Source organism: Gobio gobio, assembly GCF_949357685.1.
Source record: "Gobio gobio genome assembly, chromosome: 11".
NCBI lineage: Eukaryota > Metazoa > Chordata > Actinopteri > Cypriniformes > Gobionidae > Gobio > Gobio gobio.
The window spans coordinates 38653307-38671856 of record NC_137104.1 but is presented as its reverse complement, the minus strand read 5'-3'; the positions used below and the strand labels follow the sequence as shown (position 1 = coordinate 38671856).

General features: G+C 38.0%; 2 protein-coding genes across 2 annotated transcripts in view; both read right to left on the bottom strand.

The window, feature by feature from the left end:
• Nucleotides 1-18550, bottom strand: part of LOC307133598 (craniofacial development protein 2-like) — a 1416430-nt gene that overhangs the window by 1274726 nt on the left and 123154 nt on the right. The window lies entirely within an intron of this gene.
• LOC307134182 (uncharacterized protein) overlaps nucleotides 1-18550 on the bottom strand; it is a gene marked incomplete at its 3' end in the record, with an annotated part of 42708 nt that overhangs the window by 10743 nt on the left and 13415 nt on the right. The window contains exons 7-21 of the mRNA XM_079829716.1: nucleotides 18215-18417; nucleotides 17588-17677; nucleotides 16611-16681; nucleotides 16408-16537; nucleotides 16062-16225; nucleotides 15788-15905; nucleotides 15450-15623; nucleotides 15206-15257; nucleotides 14997-15074; nucleotides 13290-13554; nucleotides 10201-10351; nucleotides 8436-9371; nucleotides 5671-5908; nucleotides 4084-4386; nucleotides 3558-3718 (exon numbers count right to left, since the gene is read on the bottom strand). Of these exons, the coding sequence (XP_079685842.1) occupies nucleotides 3558-3718; nucleotides 4084-4386; nucleotides 5671-5908; nucleotides 8436-9371; nucleotides 10201-10351; nucleotides 13290-13554; nucleotides 14997-15074; nucleotides 15206-15257; nucleotides 15450-15623; nucleotides 15788-15905; nucleotides 16062-16225; nucleotides 16408-16537; nucleotides 16611-16681; nucleotides 17588-17677; nucleotides 18215-18417 (3134 nt within the window). The remainder of the gene's footprint in view (nucleotides 1-3557; nucleotides 3719-4083; nucleotides 4387-5670; nucleotides 5909-8435; nucleotides 9372-10200; nucleotides 10352-13289; nucleotides 13555-14996; nucleotides 15075-15205; nucleotides 15258-15449; nucleotides 15624-15787; nucleotides 15906-16061; nucleotides 16226-16407; nucleotides 16538-16610; nucleotides 16682-17587; nucleotides 17678-18214; nucleotides 18418-18550) is intronic.

Below are 18550 nucleotides of genomic sequence, written 5' to 3'. Positions count from 1 at the left end.
GACATATTCTGAGATCTCTCGTTTTCTGGGCCTGGTGTCAATAAAAGCTTTTCTTTGACTAACAAGGACGTTTTCAGCTCTGAAACGTACAGGATATTCTTATATCACGATTAACTTTTATATATCAAAGGCTCAAGGGAAAGTTGATTTCTCAATTCATCACCCCTTTAAAGTACTGTTACTTGTTTATAAATCACTAAGTGGCCTAGGACCTCAAAATATTTCAGGTATGCTGATTGAATCAGATCACTAAGATCATCAGGATCAAGTCAATTAGAAATACCAGGGGTTCGATCAAAGCAATGAGAGTAATTAGAATTAAATTACATTTGGAGCGGAAGTGATCCATGATGGTTGAACTCTGTGGTGAATAGTATGAAAATCCTGGATTAAGCCAGGTTCCTGGATTAAGTGATCCATTGTAGTGGGGAAGTGAACCAGAGGTTAACCCGAAGGTCGAGGACCCAATTAAACAAGAGCAGACTGTGAGTCCAGCCTAGAGCTCCAATGCCCAATTGCAGTTAAAAAATCTCTCTGCATGGAAAAGTCTAGAGAATGTTAAATAGGTGTGCGCCGAAATAACCACAGAGAACGACAATCATGGGGAAGTCCCAGAGTAAAATGATCAATATGCAAGGAAAAAACCCTTTTTATAACTTTTACTGAATGAGCACTGTGCCACAGTACGTCCGACTGATACTGTATTTAATTTTTTACATCCTCCTTTTTGATTCTAAACTTTTTATCTATGCACCCTCTTTTTTATTCTACACTGTTTTATATATTTTATATCATGTTTTATTCTCACCTTTAATTGTGTTTATTTTATTTATTTTGATTATTTTAATTCCTTTTAAAGCACTTTGAATTACCATTGTGTATGAAATGTGCTATATAAATAAACTTGCCTTGCCTTTGCATGAGGAGAATCACTTTAGTTTCACTATCTGTTCAATTTGATAACACTTTTAAAATCTGAGTGACAGGCATAAGGGGATGATCAAACAGAATGCGCTTTGCTCTTAAAGGAACAGTCCACTATTTTTGAAAATAGGCTCATTTTCCAACTCCCCTAGAGTTAAACAGTTGAGTTTTACTGTTTCCGAATCCATTCAGCCGATCTCCGGGTCTGGCGGTAGCACTTTTAGCATAGCTTAGCATAGATCATTGAATCTGATTAGACCGTTAGCATCTCGCTCAAAAATGACTAAAGAGTAGATATTTATGATATGGCTAGGAACTATACTCTCATTCCTGTGTAATAATCAAGGAACTTTACTGCCATACCATTGGTGCAGCGGCGCAATGATATTACACAGAGCCTGAAAATAGTCCCTAGCACTCTCCCTGTGCAAGCAGGATATCATGTTGGTTATGTTGACGGAAGTTTGCCTATTTTCAGGTGCTGTGTAATATCATTGCACCGCTGCACCCATGGTACGGCAGTAAAGTTCCTTGATTATTACGCAGGAATGAGAGTATAGTCATTTTTGAGCAAGTTGCTAACGGTCAGATTCAATGATCTCTGCTAAGCTATGCTAAAAGTGCTACCGCCAGACCCAGAGATCGGCTGAATGGATTCGAAAACGGTAAAACTCAACTGTTTAACTCTAGGGGAGTTGGAAAATTAGCCTATTTTCAAAAATAGTGGTGTGTTCCTTTAAAAACACGAGACGCACATAATAGTATACTGCAGAGCCGCAGCGCTGATGAATGGAAAACAAGGCAGTGTCTCTAGCACAACACGTTCAAAAAGAGATGTGGCACAACGATCAAAGATGTTCATCTGGTGCTTATTTACATAGAAAAAAAGCTCACTGTAAACAGCGCTGAATAATAACATAATCTCCATAAGAACTTTATGATTGGCCCAAAGCAGACTTCTTGCATCAACACGTTCTGCTTTCCGATGTGCTCATACCGGTAATCTTCATTCCGCATTCATACACAGCATCATACCGGTAATTTACTGGTAATGTAACAACATCCTGTACAGGTTAATTGCCAGAACCAATTTACTGGTATTTTTGAAAAGGTCCTGTTCACACACGATCTCTTACCGGGTAATTTACCATTAATGATGTTTTATAAACAAGGTTCGGGAGAAGCAAGTTCAGATAATTGACACAGGTGGAGAGCACTCAGCTAATCAACAATAGAGGTATATATACGCAGCAGTCCTACCTCCGTTTGTTGACAGTTCTCAGCAACCCTTCCACCACCCCTTCGCTACACCTTTTAACTCTAAAACCACTTACATATACGGGGGTTACTCTGGATTCGGGCCTAATTCCGAGCTCGAAGCCCTCCCCCCGGACAGCACGCCAAATACGCTTTGAATTACTCTCTATAAATTATATGTAAGTGCGAACTCGTGAAAAGACTGTATGTGTGAAAGGGGCTATCGATGAGACAGGACAAAAAAATGGGGAGTAGTTAACTACAAGTAGCTAAACTATTAACTTAACTACATTTTTCAGTAGCTTGTCAGTAGCTTAGTTAATTTTGAAACAATGTAGCTTTTCCAGTAGCTAACTACTTTTTCCAGCAAGTAGTGGTGTAGCGCGACCAAAAGCTACATTCCGTTTTGTGTTTTGACGAGCCTGCAATGCATTGAGGCAGCACAGTTTTTTCTTCTTATTTGATCACATACTAAAATCGCGCGTTACCGCCATCTATTGTTTCATCACGCATCTTGCGGCTTTACGGTTCACAGAGAAGAGATCGTCTGATGATTATGTAAAGGACATACAGGAGTGGGTTGATTACTTCACACGAATCGGCTAGTAAAGGTTACACTTGATTTATACAAACAAAAGATTAAAACGCTGTCTGCGTCGAAGACTTTAAGCACATACAGGTGAATAATAGCCTTGATTATTGATTATCCTGCTATATATATATATATATATATATATATATATATATATATATATATATATATATATATATATATATATATATATATATATATATGCATTTTTGTCTACTCCTGTTTATCAAAGTTGCTTATATTTTGTTCTTGAATTGATGTGACATGATTTTGCACTTTGACAGTCAGTTTGAGATATAGACTACTTTTGAGTATTTTATATTTGGATAGTTTACAAAATAAAACTACTCTTATCATAATTGTATTGCATTGTGTTGTTTTAAACCCCACACATTTCACTTAAAACATTCTTCATTAAAGATTATTCAGTTATTTGTAAATGCAATTTAAAAAAATCAAAGTATCATTGTAGCTAGCTACATTTTGGTAGTAACTTGTAGTGTATCTAACTACTTTTTCAGAAGGGTAGCTTGACTGTAGTTTAACTACTTTCATGTATAAGTAGCTTGTAGCTTGTCAGACAACTGTTTCGGAGTAGCTTCCCCAACACTGCAAAACAGTACATATACCAGAACTAACCGAGGGAACTAATGAGTTAAATAACAAGTAACAGGTGAACTGAATGAAACTGAAAGGGGCTAGAAACTAGGCCAAGACAGGTGCAAAGACAACGCAACAAAACATACTCCTGAAATGTAGAGCTTTTTAGGAAATTAATACTCACCACTGTGACGCCATCATTGAGCAGAGACTCCCCAAACACCAAGATAAAGAGCACCTCGTTCACATGCACTTCCTCGAACACAGCAATCACAGCCACTGGGTCCACCGCGGAAATTAAACTACCAAACAACAGGAACTGCAGGAGACCGATGTCTAAGTTACCTGATGATTACAGAAACTGACAAATTAATTCAGTATTACCTATATATATATATATATATATATATATATATATATATATATATATATATATATATATATATATATATATATATATATATATATATATATATATATATATATATATATATATATATATATATATATATACGCTACTGAATTAATTGCAGAGTCTATGCAGAGCATATTTGCCCTTGAGGGTCAACAAGGGCTTTACAGTATATCCTTGTTTGGTTTAAAGAGGAATTAAGTGGGTGTGATCTGTATAAAAGACACACGATGTGCACTAAATTGCATGCAGATTAGCAGAACAGTATGAATGCAGAAAATGACAGTATTGAATTTACCCATCGCTCCGGCCTCATAGCAGCCCCAAAGCGAGAGGCCTACTGCGGCTGCGTTCCAGCAGGTTCCAAAGATGGCGTAAATGAGAATGGCACCCAGGTTGCTGAAAAATAGCTTGTTGGGCATAAAGTAACTTGCATCCAAGATGATCTGGGGCAGCAAGTATAAGAAGAAAGTGGTAGGAAGCAGTTTGAAAGTCTGTGCCATGTCTGCTCCCCAGACGACTCCTCCCAAAATAAAGCCCACAATGATGAGCAGACCACTCTCTGGGATCACATTGGTGACATGATGGTTTAGTTCAATCACTAGATACAGAGAGACATGAGAACAGATGACAATTTTACACAGAGAAAGTGAATATATATAATATATATCACAATTTCAATTATCATGATGAGCCATGCCCAAAGATTCTATATGGTTTTGCCATTTAAAATTATGTAAGATTTATACAGTTAGATTTTCATTTATGAATTTTGGCAGGTGATCTTTATATGCACCAAACTGTATTTTCTTTGTTTTTCTGAAAATGTCTGAATATCATCTGTAATTAGATGCAAAACTAACTGGATTCATTTGAACTAAATAATTGATCATTTGCATACTCTTGTACTTGGAGGCTGCTTAATTTGATTCAATTTAATTCTTGTTTTATTAACTTATTTTAAATTATATATTTCTTATATAATAATTGTGCACAGCACATATTATTTATTCTTTTTCTTCCTCTTTCTTCCACATTTTAAGATCATATTGATTAAACAGGGAAGAAGAACCAATCCCAAACATTAACAGCATGCAATGAAGGAAAGAACAGATACAGCAACTGTGGACTGTTAATATGCTCCATACTGATAACAGAATGAGGGTAAGAATACCAATATACTAACCATATTATTCGCAAGCATGCTACTTTATAAACCCTTTACATGTGTAGTAATGTGCGTACAACGTTATTGCATGTGATCGCTGAGCTTTCGCAGGACTGCTATTGTGCTCAATTGGCAGTTGTCAAATTACATAGTATTGTTTCAATATTTCATAGTACAAGGTATTCATCTAGAGATCATCTTCCTTTCTCAGAACTCAACTGAACTGAAATTCAACCTCTCATTAAAGCATGACATTAACTTTATACAGACTCTTAAATTCATTCACGAGAAGTAGCCCTGATCTCTCGATATTACGATAACGATATTATATTGTACGCAAGCCTTCAAATTTTACTTGTTATCTGTCAATACATTTTTACCTCATAGTTCAACCCAGATAATAAAAATATATAACGTTCCCATTAAGTTATTTCTGAATGTTCTCTGAACGTTCAAAATGGGTTATGAACATTAGCTAAGGGAAGACATGTTTATCATTTTGTAGACATGGAAACGTTAAACTAAAATGTTTCAGGAACAAATTGTGTAAATAACGTTTTTGTGCTAAAGTTTTGAGAACATTATGAAAGACCAGATAACTCTCAATATTCTATTAATGTAGCTACTGGAAGAAAATTTGCTAATAATTTTGAGAACCTTGCCAGAACATTCTGAGAAAAATTCTAAGAACGTTCCATTACCTGGGAATACACATACCTGATAGTTTAGCCAATGCAGCCACAAATACCCAAATTATCACCAGGTATGGGGTCTGAACATGATGCCATTCAAATGTGACTATTGGAAGTCCAGTGAGATTCGTTTCCATTCGATGACGAGGACTCAGGACTACATTTGCATCCCTGCTTTGTCCTTGGATTGAAGGGTTAACACAACACACCAGGAAAACTGCCCCCAGACAGAGATAAGTAGAGCTCGGCATTGCGACGGATGACTGACAAAAGGTGCACTCACAGTATCATTCTCATCTCCAGATTGTGTTTACTATTGTCCTTTACAAAATCTCACAAACCAGTCCATTCGAGGTTCCCATTGTGCTCTTTCTGCTTGGTTGTCCTGAAGTGAAAAGTCCAGAGACACACGTAGGCTATTGCAGATTCTCCTTTTAGTTAGTTTAGTTCAAAACATTTCCCCCTTGAAGTGAAGTTTCTATTGTTTGCATACGTTGTCCTTCTGTGTGTGTGGTCCTGGTGAGAGCAATGGTTCAATTTAGGTAGTGTAAGAGCGTAATAAGAGTAGTGCTGAAACCTCTAGTCAGCCTTTAATTTGTTACATAGAAAGGGGCTGAGATTCTACGTCACTGGACTGTTACTGTGTCACGTTTTTGATGATTGAAAAGTTTCACACTGGTTAGTGTTCAGCCAACTTTAACAGACCGCACTGCTGCATTGTTATGTTGAAAACTTTTAGCGCACATTTTGGTACAAATATTCTGTCCAGACACCATGTTCATTGAAAATTGCATTGTGAGACTTTCTAAAATACATGTAATAAGCCTACAACTATTTGAAGTGAATGTTGTTGTGTAGCCTACTTGCAAACTTACAGAAACAAAAAATAGATATCGTAATTTAGACTAATTTAAGTGACTGTTCCGCCAGAAATAAAAAAAAATAGGTCATTGTTTACTAGTCGAGGTAGGCTACTCGAACTCAAGACTCGAGTCCGACTCCAGTGGGCTCCAACTTTCCGCGGACTTGGAATTTCCCGCGGGTTTAATTCCACCGTCATATGAACGATTTCGGCGCTCAAACACCCCCACAACACCAAACGCACAAATCCACTGGAGAATTCGGCCACCCGATGGTGGAAAATTGCATTGAGCTATTTTTGGGCTTCTTTTGTTGCACAGACCTCCTGCTTGGTATTTACTCGGACTTGAGGACTCGAGCGTTTCCCGAGTTCAACCGAGTAGAGGAGAGTGGGGAACTAACGCTTTTTGACTTTCTCACTTTCTGTGTAAATCCACTTGGGAGTATTTCTTTTTTCCCACAGTAATTTCCCACATGTCTAGTACAATTATGTGGTTTTGTTTCATTAATACAGTGTATACTTTTTCTTGATTTACCCCGAAAGAATGGAAGTGAAATGTGACAACATGCCCCATAGGTGGGGTACATTGTAACATGTGAGGGGCACAATGACCAAACGACAGCTTAAAATGCTACCTGATATAATCAACAACAACCAAAAAATCCAAGACAAACTAAAATATTTTGTCAAAATATAATTAACTTTTTCAAATAAAATAATGCCATTTTTTTAATCATTAAAAATATACACATTTTTGAGTTTGACAACAAACACACTGCAAAACAGATAAATAGCATAGTTAATTAAAAACAAAATAATAATTAATAACTTCTGAACATTGACTCTCAGTCGTTATTCACCTTTTACTCATGGTTTCTCAATAGAATTAATAAAAGTAGAGAATAGAATAGCATAGTTCAAATAGGGGCACGTTGTAACGCACTGTGACAACATGCGCCACATGCGCAACTGGGATTTAAACCCGGCTCGTGTTTTCTGCTGGTTAGATCAGCATTAAAGAACTATCTCAACTGTTACATAACAGATATAAGATTAAAATAAACACAAAAAACAGAGATGAAAACTAAACTTAATTATATAAAACCTAATATTTCACTAACTTAACCAACATAAAATCAAAGAGGGCACTAAAGTGTGTTAGGGAGGTCTAAGGAGTAAAATGCATGTACTCAATTTGCAAGAACATTTTTGGGGTTAAACGGGTTACATACACACACAGTTATGTCTGACACAGTCAATTATGTAAAGGTATAGTTTGGAGAAACTCAGATGTGTCAGTATATTGGACCCGTGCATTAGATCTTAAAGTGACAGTAGCCTAATAAACCTGCTGTCTTCTGTGTCCTTCCTTAATCAAATAATCAAACAACAAAAGAAAAAGAGAGAATGGCTCACTGCTCTTGACTAAATAACTTTAATAATAATCATTTATATTTAATGCATATACAGTGAAGAATTAGTTAGTCACTGTTAGTCACTGTGTGTCGCGCAGGAACAAACTGAAGAATCAGAAGATCGCGAATTGAACATAAACTTTAATATAAACTCTCAGGAACACACGGAAGAGGAACACGGAAGAACAATACTGGTGACACTCTAACATAACGGTTACCGGACAAAGAATGAAGGAACAGGGAGGAACTTAAATAGCAAACAGAAATTAGATAATTAACTAAACACAGCCAAACTCATAATGACGGTAACCATGGAAACAAACAAGTGGCGGGAAACAGAACAAAGGAATTTGTGACATATGCAAAAACACAACTGAAACAGACTAAACATGTGACATTACTCCCCCCTCCCGGTAGGCACGTCCTCATGCCGTAGAAAGACCAACCGGGGAGGGGGGGCGGGCACCCTGGAGTCCTTGGGGAACAACGGCTGATGATCCGGGTGCTCCTGACTGGCATGGAAGCCTCCAGGGTGGTACCCGTGCTCAGGAGACCACGGAGGCGCCGGGAGCTCTGGAGACCATGGCGGTTCAGGAAGTTCAAGGGTCCATGGCGGTTCAGGGAGTTCTGGGGTCCATGGGGGTTCATGGAGTTCAGGGGTCCATGGAGGTCCAGGGAGTTCAGGGGTCCATGGCGGTTCATGGAGTTCAGGGGTCCATGGCGGTCCAGGATGTTCAGGGGTCCATGGCGGTTCAGGGGGCCATGGCGGTTCAGGAAGTTCAGGGGTCTATGGCGGTTCAGGAAGTTCAGGGGTCCATAGCGGTTCAGGAAGTTCAGGGGTCCATGGCGGTCCAGGGAGTTCAGGGGTCCATGGCGGTTCAGGGAGTTCAGGGGTCCATGGCGGTTCAGGGAGTTCAGGGGTCCATGGCGGTTCAGGGAGTTCAGGGGTCCATGGCGGTTCAGGAAGTTCAGGGGTCCATGGCGGTTCAGGGAGTTCAGGGGTCCATGGCGGTTCAGGGAGTTCAGGGGTCCATGGCGGTCCAGGGAGTTCAGGGGTCCATGGCGGTTCAGGGAGTTCTGGGGTCCATGGCGGTTCAGGGAGTTCAGGGGTCCATGGCGGTCCAGGGAGTTCAGGGGTCCATGGCGGTTCAGGGAGTTCAGGGGTCCATGGCGGTTCAGGGTGTTCAGGGGGCCATGGCGGTTCAGGGTGTTCAGGGGGCCATGGCGGTTCAGGGTGTTCAGGGGGCCATGGCGGTTCAGGGAGTTCAGGGGCCCATGGTGGTTTAGGGAGATCATGGGGGCATGGCGACACAGGGAGTTCAGGGGACCATGGCGGCTCAGAGAGTTCAAGTGTCCATGGCAGTTCGGACCCTTCAGGGTTGGCCTCCATGGAGAGGTAGCCCCTTTCCAAAATTTTCTTGGGAGACCGGAGGCGGTGTCCACCCTGGACTGGAGACAGGAGGCGGAGTCCACTCTGGACAGGAGACAGGAGGCGGAGTCCACTCTGGACTGGAGACAGGAGGCGGAGTCCACTCTGGACTGGAGACAGGAGGCGGAGTCCACTCTGGACAGGAGACAGGAGGCGGCGTCCACTCTGGACAGGAGACAGGAGGCGGCGTCCACTCTGGACTGGAGACCGGAGGCGGAGTCCACTCTGGACAGGAGGTGGAGTCCACTCTGGACTGGAGACAGGAGGCAGAGTCCACTCTGGACAGGAGACAGGAGGCGGAGTCCACTCTGGACTAGAGACAGGAGGCGGAGTCCACTCTGGACAGGAGACTGGAGGCGGAGTCCACTCTGGACAGGAGACAGGAGACAGGAGGCGGAGTCCACTCTGGACAGGAGGCGGAGTCCACTCTGGACTGGAGACAGGAGGCGGAGTCCACTCTGGACATGAGGTGGAGTCCACTCTGGACTGGAGACAGGAGGCGGAGTCCACTCTGGACTGGAGACAGGAGGCGGAGTCCACACTGGACAGGAGACAGGAGGCGGAGTCCACTCTGGACTGGAGACAGGAGGCGGAGTCCACTCTGGACTGGAGACAGGAGGCGGAGTCCACTCTGGACATGAGGTGGAGTCCACTCTGGACAGGAGACAGGAGGCGGAGTCCACTCTGGACAGGAGACAGGAGGCGGAGTCACCTCTGGACAGGAGACAGGAGGCGGAGTCCACTCTGGACTGGAGACAGGAGGCGGAGTCCACTGGACGGATGTTTTTATTGAACAACCAGATGAGGTATCGGCAGTGCAGGTGAGTGAACGTGGAAGTGCCAGGATACTGAAGTGGATGACTGAGTGATAATGTCCTTATACTTGCAGATGGAAACAGACTGGACACTGACAGGAGCGGAGAGGACTTCACAGGAGACGAGGAGGCAACGAGGGAGACTTGGAGACAACACTGGACACAGGTAGGTAGGTTTGGCAGTCCTAGAGGTAAGCATTCAGGTAAGTCTTATTGCAAACGAGACCGGATGAAGACCGAGTGTGAAAGAGTGTCTTTTGTGCTGGAGGTGATTGCCGTGCTGATGTGGTGCAGGTGTGCGTGATCAGTACTCCGGAGTGGAAGTGCACTGTGATTGGGTGAAGGTGGAGCCTGGCGTGTTTGTGACAGTATAGATCTATGAAAACGGTTTATTTCATTTGTATTTTTGATTAATATGTTTATTTGTCCTTTTTCTTGTAATATACTGTTAGACGGTTTACATGTGTTCAGAACTTTTTACTTACATTAGGCTAGTATTAGTTTTTGCTGTTGTAAAAAAATAATTTATTTTAAAACATGGTGGCAGCTTCTAGTTTGAAAGAAAAATTATGTTTCTAACATCTTTGAAGCAGTAGTTTACATGGGTAAAAATTCAAAAACAACAATAAAAAATCTTTCATATAGTGTTTTTCATATAGGCTATATTATTACTATAGCTTTTTACCATGGCAAATATGGAAATATACAGCAATTATTGTATATAGGCAGACAGGGCCCTATCAAAATATTCATCAACTTGAAAACAATATATCCATACAATAAAAGTCCAAAAATGTATTTTGTTAATCATAAATGCATTAAAAAAATGAAACAGTTTTGAGTTGGCCCTGAGTTATGGAAATTACTGTATATGTATATTAATGTATATTCCCTTTATACACAGGGAATGCCATTATCATTCAAAACAAGTCATAACATTATTATTACATAACTTTAAGTTTGCTGAGCAGGATATTAATTATGATACGATGTGGAAAAAAATTAAATGGCAAGATGCAATAGAGGTTTGTTTGCTTATGTTACATTTAAAATTGACGTTGTTGTTGTTTTTTACATTATTGTTTAGTTGGACTCGGACTTAACTCTGATTTGATTGGTTAAAGACTCGTTGGACTCAACTAAGGTGGACTCGAACCCAACACTACTGTTTACTCACCCTCATGTCATTCTAAACCTGTATGATTTTCTTTCTCAATTCCTGTCACCATTCACCTGTATATGGAATAGAGCAGCTTGGGTGTTCTGCTAAATATCTCCCTTTGTGTTCCACAGAAGAAAGAAAGTCAAACGTGTTTGGATCAAAATGAGGGTGAGTAAATGATGACAGACTTATTTAAAAAAAAAAAAAAAAGTATTCCCTCATGTATAGATTTACAAAATCAATTTAATATTTATAAGAATGTTAAACCATCCTGTTTTGTGAAATCATATTGCTGACTTACGATGGTTTTAGTTTACATATACAACAGTTTAAAAAAAAAAGTTTCCACACATTTTGAGTTAAACTGTTACTTTATTTGGCCCTGTCTGAATGTGACGTAAAAAGGAAGTGAACGGTACGGCTTGTACCCATGCGTGCGTGATGGCTTTAATCGTAGATCCTGAGATGACAGCTGTACTTACTGAACTGAAAAATAAGTGGAAAGGCTAAAGGCAAAACAACTCCCCATTGGTATCCTATTGAAAGTGAAGTGCTTAGCAAAAAAAATAATAATAATTTAAACAAAAATATTATTATTATATGATTGTTATATCTACAAAGGTCATTGACACTCCACTTTTATAGTTGCTGTAAATTGAGTAAATATAGTAGTTTTGTTGCTTAGTTTATATGTTCCTTTATGTCTTGCTGTGTGTTAATAAGTGAGGGTTTATGGGAAATTGTTCTGTTTTAAGGGTTTATGGGTGTTTTGTGTGTTTGTTCAATTCCTGCTCTGTGATTTTTACATTTCTTTTCAGTGTAATGATTTACAAAACATGCTTTCCGCAATGTACACATAATAATAATATTAATATTAAGCACTGTTTCAAAACTGCTACATTGAACCATTACTTAAACATTTTCACAAATCTCTTCTGATATCAATCATAACAGAATATATAAATAATATATGATGAATATAATATTGATAATCAGCTTTAAATGCAAGGGATTGATAATCATTTTGTTTTTGTGCTCTTTGCACATTCTTATTTGCTCAATTGCAACAATTTAGTCAAACTCCTCAAACAACATTTGAGTTACCGTGCAGATGCAAGTTTTATAAGATAACTGATTTCAAGTTACAGATTTCACCAGTTCTCATAAAGCACAAAAATTCATACATAAATAAGTGACTGTTAAACTATTATTTTTAATGACTTTCATTGTAATGGTCTTCATTCCACTAATAAAACATTAATAGCTTGGAGTAAAAATCAAAAACAAATCATTGTAAGATAGAAATGCAGAAACAGATATTGTGATACTACAAAGAAGCACCCACAGAATGACCATAATAAATAATATACAACATGCTGAATTTAACATTATATATAGACCAACCTGTCCAAGGTCCAAAAATGTCAAGACGTACCTAAATATAGAACAGATAGGCATTTGCTACTCAGTTCTGATTTGGCACTCTGACAAAATATGTATAAGGGTATAATGGTTTTGTATTATGAGTTTCACGTTGAAGGAACGCTTTGCTAATTTTCTAGCATTGTGTCAGTAAGATAAAGTGCCATAATAGCTTCCACAACAATGTGGGCTTGTATAAAGAACTCTCAAGAACATTCCATAACCACTAACAGAAGTACTTCAATGACAATTTCTCATCTAAATCCATATTTATTCTCTTCCCTTCATGTTTTTTTTTTAAATATATAACTAGGTAAAACATTTCAGAGTACAAAACCATAGCAGCATGACTTCAAGTCACTTGCTTTAGCTACTGCTGCGTATAAATATATATTAAAGATATATGAGGAATGCTATAATTCAACACTTTGATTCCCTAATCTCTGGGCTCATGACATAATAACAGCCTAAAATGAAAGGATTAACCTAATCTCATTTTTGGCAGGTTAATATTGGTGGATGGAAATATATCAGATTACAATCTAGTATTATGTTTTCCGGGCTTTTCCTCAGTTCCCTCCTCATCAACTGAAGTATCAGCCATCGCGAAGGAGTCTGTGGAGGGGGTACTCATTCTCAGCGGTGCTAGATGTCTCAGGTTGGTGGGCGTCCAGGGCAGTCGTCCCTGAGCTCTCTGGGAAGGTGCCACAGCCATGTTGTTCCCGGTCTCTGTTTGCCAGGGTGGGTTTCGCATGGGTGCAGAGGTGTTCATCTCGGGTATGAATGCTGGATTATCTACACCACCTGCAGTAATTAGAGTAATTATGGTGTTGAAATGAGACACCATAGAAACAACCCTCTAACAATAGTTTTTTTTTTCAACTCGCTTGCAAACTTTATGTGAGTTTATATTTGTTAAATATAATACACATACATATACAAGGCTGTTCAAAAGTTTGGGATCAGTACGTTTTTTTATGTTTTTAAAAGAAGTCTCTTATGCTCCTCGAGGCTGCATTTATTTAATTAAAAATACGAAACAAACAGTAATATTGTGAAATATTATCACAATTTAAAAGAACTGTTTTTTATTTGAATATATTTTAAAATGTAATTTATTCTTGTGATGCAAAGCTGAATTTTCAGCATCACAATCGTCAGTGTCACATGATCCTTTAGAAATCATTCTAATAAGATTTGCCGCTCAAGAAACATTTCTGATTATTCGATTCAATTTTTCCAGGATTCTTTGATGAATAGAAAGTTCAAAAGAACAGCATTTATCTGAAATATAAAGCTTTTTCAGCATTATAAATGTATATACTGTCACTTTTGATCAATTTAATGTACCTTGCTGAATAAAAGTATTCATTTATTTCCCACAAAAAAGTTCTTACTTACCCGAAACCTTTGAACGGTAGTGTATAATGTTACAAAAGCTTTCTATTTAAGATAAATGCTGTTCTTTAGGCTTTCTATTCATTCTAAGAATCCTGAAAAATAACTGCTTTCAACATTGATAATAATAATAATAAATGTTTCTTGAGCAGCAAATCAGCGTTTTAGAATGATTTCTGAAGGATCATGTGACACCTAAGACTGGAGTAATGATGCTGAAAATTCAGCTTTGCATCACAGGGATTACATTTTAGAATATAATTAAACAGAAAAAAAGTTATTTTAAATAGTAATAATATTTCACAATATTACTGTTTTGCATTTTTTATTAAATAAATGCAACCTTGGTGAGCAGAAGAGACTTATTTTTAAAACATTAAAAATCTTACCAATCCCAAACGGCAGTGTGTGTGTGTATATTATTATTATTATTATATATATATTTTTTTTACTTCTTCAAGCGTTAGTCCCACTTTATTTTACAGGGTCCGCTTTATCGGAATTATCCACACACACCCACTGGATTTGGCACTGGTTGTACACCAGATGCCCTTCATGATGCAATCCAGCACTGAGAATGCATCTAACCCACACTCACACACACTCCTATGGTCAAAGTGACATATTTAATCCACCTAACCTGCGTGTCTTTGGACTGTGTGAGCACCCAGAGAAAACCCACACTGACAACCCACACCCACACTCACACTGTACTGAATGTTAGGTTGCTTATTGTGCCCAAGAGCATGATCTAATTAAGTCCAGATGTCATTTAACAAGCAACAGTGTTACCCACTGAGCCACCGTGCCGTCATAATATGACATTTGCTACACAAAATTATTCTTACCTTGTGTGTTTGTGCTTCTCCTGTGGAAATGACCAGCAATGTCACTGCTAGAGGCGCTGTCTGCAGAAAACTCAAAATCTGATTGGACAAAACAAAATCACTTTCATCAATATTAATACTAAAATAATCATACTTCCATAAGTAAGCTAAAAGCTAAATCTAAAGAGTGATGTTTAAGTAATAGCTAAATATCAAATATAGAAATATACCTTCATCTCCATATGGATGGGTTCTGTTCGGGTCCGCTGGCTTTCCATTAGGCTAAAAAATACAATTATAATACAACAAAAATAATAAGACCACACATTTTTAAACCTGTTTTTCTGTATTTAACATACAATTTTAAAGCATTTTAGCATGTTACTTGGTTGTTGTTTTTTTTATCTCCCCAAAAACACCTACATTGAACTCTATTTCAAAGGCAGACAGCAGGACATTAAAGTCTAATAATACCTTATATGTCGAATCCTTCTTGGGATGTTTGGAGAGTTTCTTAGCATGACTGACACCCATCTTAGCTGATTTGAAGGACTCAAGACGGCTTCTCATGGTTCTCTGAAAGATCTCCTGCATTTCGTCTGGATTCTCTGAGGCCTTATAGTGACTGCGACTGTACGTGGGACGGTTCTGCTCGGAAACAGAAGAAATGGATTGATTTGGATGGAATGAGATTCGGATGAGTTTGACATATTGATATATATTTATTTAGACATATCGATCCAAATATTGATAAGCAAACAATACTCCATGTAAAAAAGGGAATCAAGTTGTGTGAGCAGGACAATTCTTACATATCTTCTGCTCTTGTACAGGTGCTGCTCTAGTAGATGATGGGCATTGAGGTCACCAGGCATGCTCTTCCTGTCTTGCTCGTGGATATCCAGTGATACAGATGGAATCGGCTTCTTCCTGGATTGAAAGAAGCATAACACATTTAGCCATCTAGATATTTGTGCAGTTTTCAACTCATAACACTTTTGCACTTTTCTTTACTTAGAGGAACTGTATTCAAGAGCCTACTAAATATGCAGCAATATCAATGAGTTGGGAAAGTTGAATACTTACATGACAGAGGACACTGGAACATTGTCAATGTCAAAATCATATTCTGACATGTCAGCCATGATATCAGGAATAATATCTGCATACTCTAATGCAAGCTTCTTCTTGAAGTCTACAAAGGCATTGTCATCATTACGAATGAAAGCCAAAGAACCTTTGTCTTCACCCTAAATGTGAAAAAAAAATATTGCGCACCTTCTAAATATCATTCCGTAGCTGATAAAATAATACTGTATAAAGATATGTGTCGTTAGAACAGTACTAAAAACGGAAACAGAACATTCAGCAAGTAAACAAAACATTACAATACAATTGATGGTATATGCTGAATTAATAGTTTTGCTCTCACCTCAGTGACATAGTTTTTGGCGTCCTCAATATTGAGTTTGTGGAAGGCACTAAGGATTTTGTCATTTTTCTTTCTAGCATCGCTCGTCATTAATAGCCAGCAGACATACTTTTCTTCAAAATGGTTCCAACTAAGAAAAATAAAAAATACTGAGTAAAAGTGCTTAAATGTAAATTATATATATTATAAAGTGAAATGCTCACTGTCTGGTCCACCAGTTATCTCCCATTTTGCCACAGATGTCCTCCATTGCTGTTAGTATGTGCTCAAAAGTCTAGAGAGACATACACAATGATACTTCATTTTTTTTTTATGTTTCATGCACTAAATCATATTTGTAGAAACGCTATACATAATAACACAAACTGTACACATTGTGTTGTTATGTATAGCTAGAGTAGACTTAGTTTACAAAATTTCTAAGCACTATAAGGCCAGGAAGCGTCAGAGGCGGACAGTAGTGAAGTATTTTTATTACTTTCTACTATCTTTATTTTTGTACCTTATCACCGTTTTTTCTTTGGAAAACTTTTACTTCACTACATTCCAAAGCAAAATGTCGTACTTTTTACTGCACTACATTTCATAAATACTTTTTTTTAAAACCTTTAATACATAATTACATAAAAAATTTAGTACTTTTGTACTCAAGTAAAACTTTGTATTACTTATACTTGAGTACTACATTTTGTACTGCATTTTTCAAGTACTACATTTTTAATGTAATTAAGTATTAAATGATATTCAATATGAAGCGTAGTCCAGTAAAAAGTACAATATTATGCTCTGGAATGTTGTGACGAAAAAATGTTCCAAAGAAAAAAAATTACTTGAGTAGAAAGTAAAAATAGTATAATAGTGACAGCACTCAATTAATATGACAAGACGGACCACAAAATACATTTTAATGGGGTTTAAGGGAGAAGTATTATTATGGAAGTTCTTTTATTTATCATTTTAATTTATTATTTAGTCCATGGAGATATTCAATAGCCTATTACCGTGGCCAATTCATATCCATAGGGTAGGATGGGGAAGATGCCCCCTTATCAGTGTGGATTTACTTTTAAATGTGTAGCATATTTGGTCAACCTACCCTACTCTCTTAGCCTACACTGTCTATTATTTTATAGATGCTGATCAGTAGAGGGATACAATATTTGTCATTATAGTTTCTTACCCTGTTGTTTATTTTTCCATTGAGTGTCAGATCTGACGTAGTTGCCTTTTTAACCTTCAGCCATTGAACAAATGGTTTCATGGTGATTCCCTACAAAAAGAACACACACAATGACGTCAAGTTAGTTAAACCATTTCCGTTGCCAGATGGAGACCACTGGGAACATCACAAAACGCCTACTTTATAATTTTGTTACAGGCCTTGTGAATTCAAGTTACGGCAATGATACTGGATGCATTCTCAACAGTCACACTGCAAAAAATGCTTTTTTACTTTAAATTACTTAGTATTTTTGTCTTGTTTTCAGTCCAAATATCTAAAAAAATCTTACATTAAGAAGCATTTACTAGACAAGCAAAAGTTTTTGTTTTATTTTGGGGGGAAATAATCTTAATTCAAACAGAAAACAAGATTATTTTGCTTACCCCATTGGCAGATTTTTTTGCTTATTTTAAGCAAAAACTTCCTTAATTTTGAGTTATTTTCCCCCAAAACAAAACTTTTGCTGGTCTAGTAAATGCTTCTTAATGTAAGATTTTTTTTTATATTTGGACTGAAAACAAGACAAAAATACTAAGTAAGAAAAGCGTTTTTTGCAGTGCAGAACAAGTGGTTGAAGGGACGTACCTGAAGAACGACAGTGAAATACACCACAATAAGGGTTGTACCAAGCATCAGATTCTTCTCTGGGATCTTTTTCTCATCTAAAGTGGCTGCGAGACCATATGCCACTGCTCCTCGAAGACCACCGTAGCTCATTACAATCTGGTCAGTGATGTCAATAGGAATCAGTCGGGTCTGATTCAACACCCAGTTGAGGAAGAAAACACCTGTTTATGAAAAGATTTATAAAAATTGTCAAAAAAAGAAGTTAAAAATGTCAGTTTTCATCAAAATACAGTTCTTTGCACACTGAGTTCTAAATTTTTTCGTGTGCGTTTTTTCGTGTTCGTCATCCGGTGG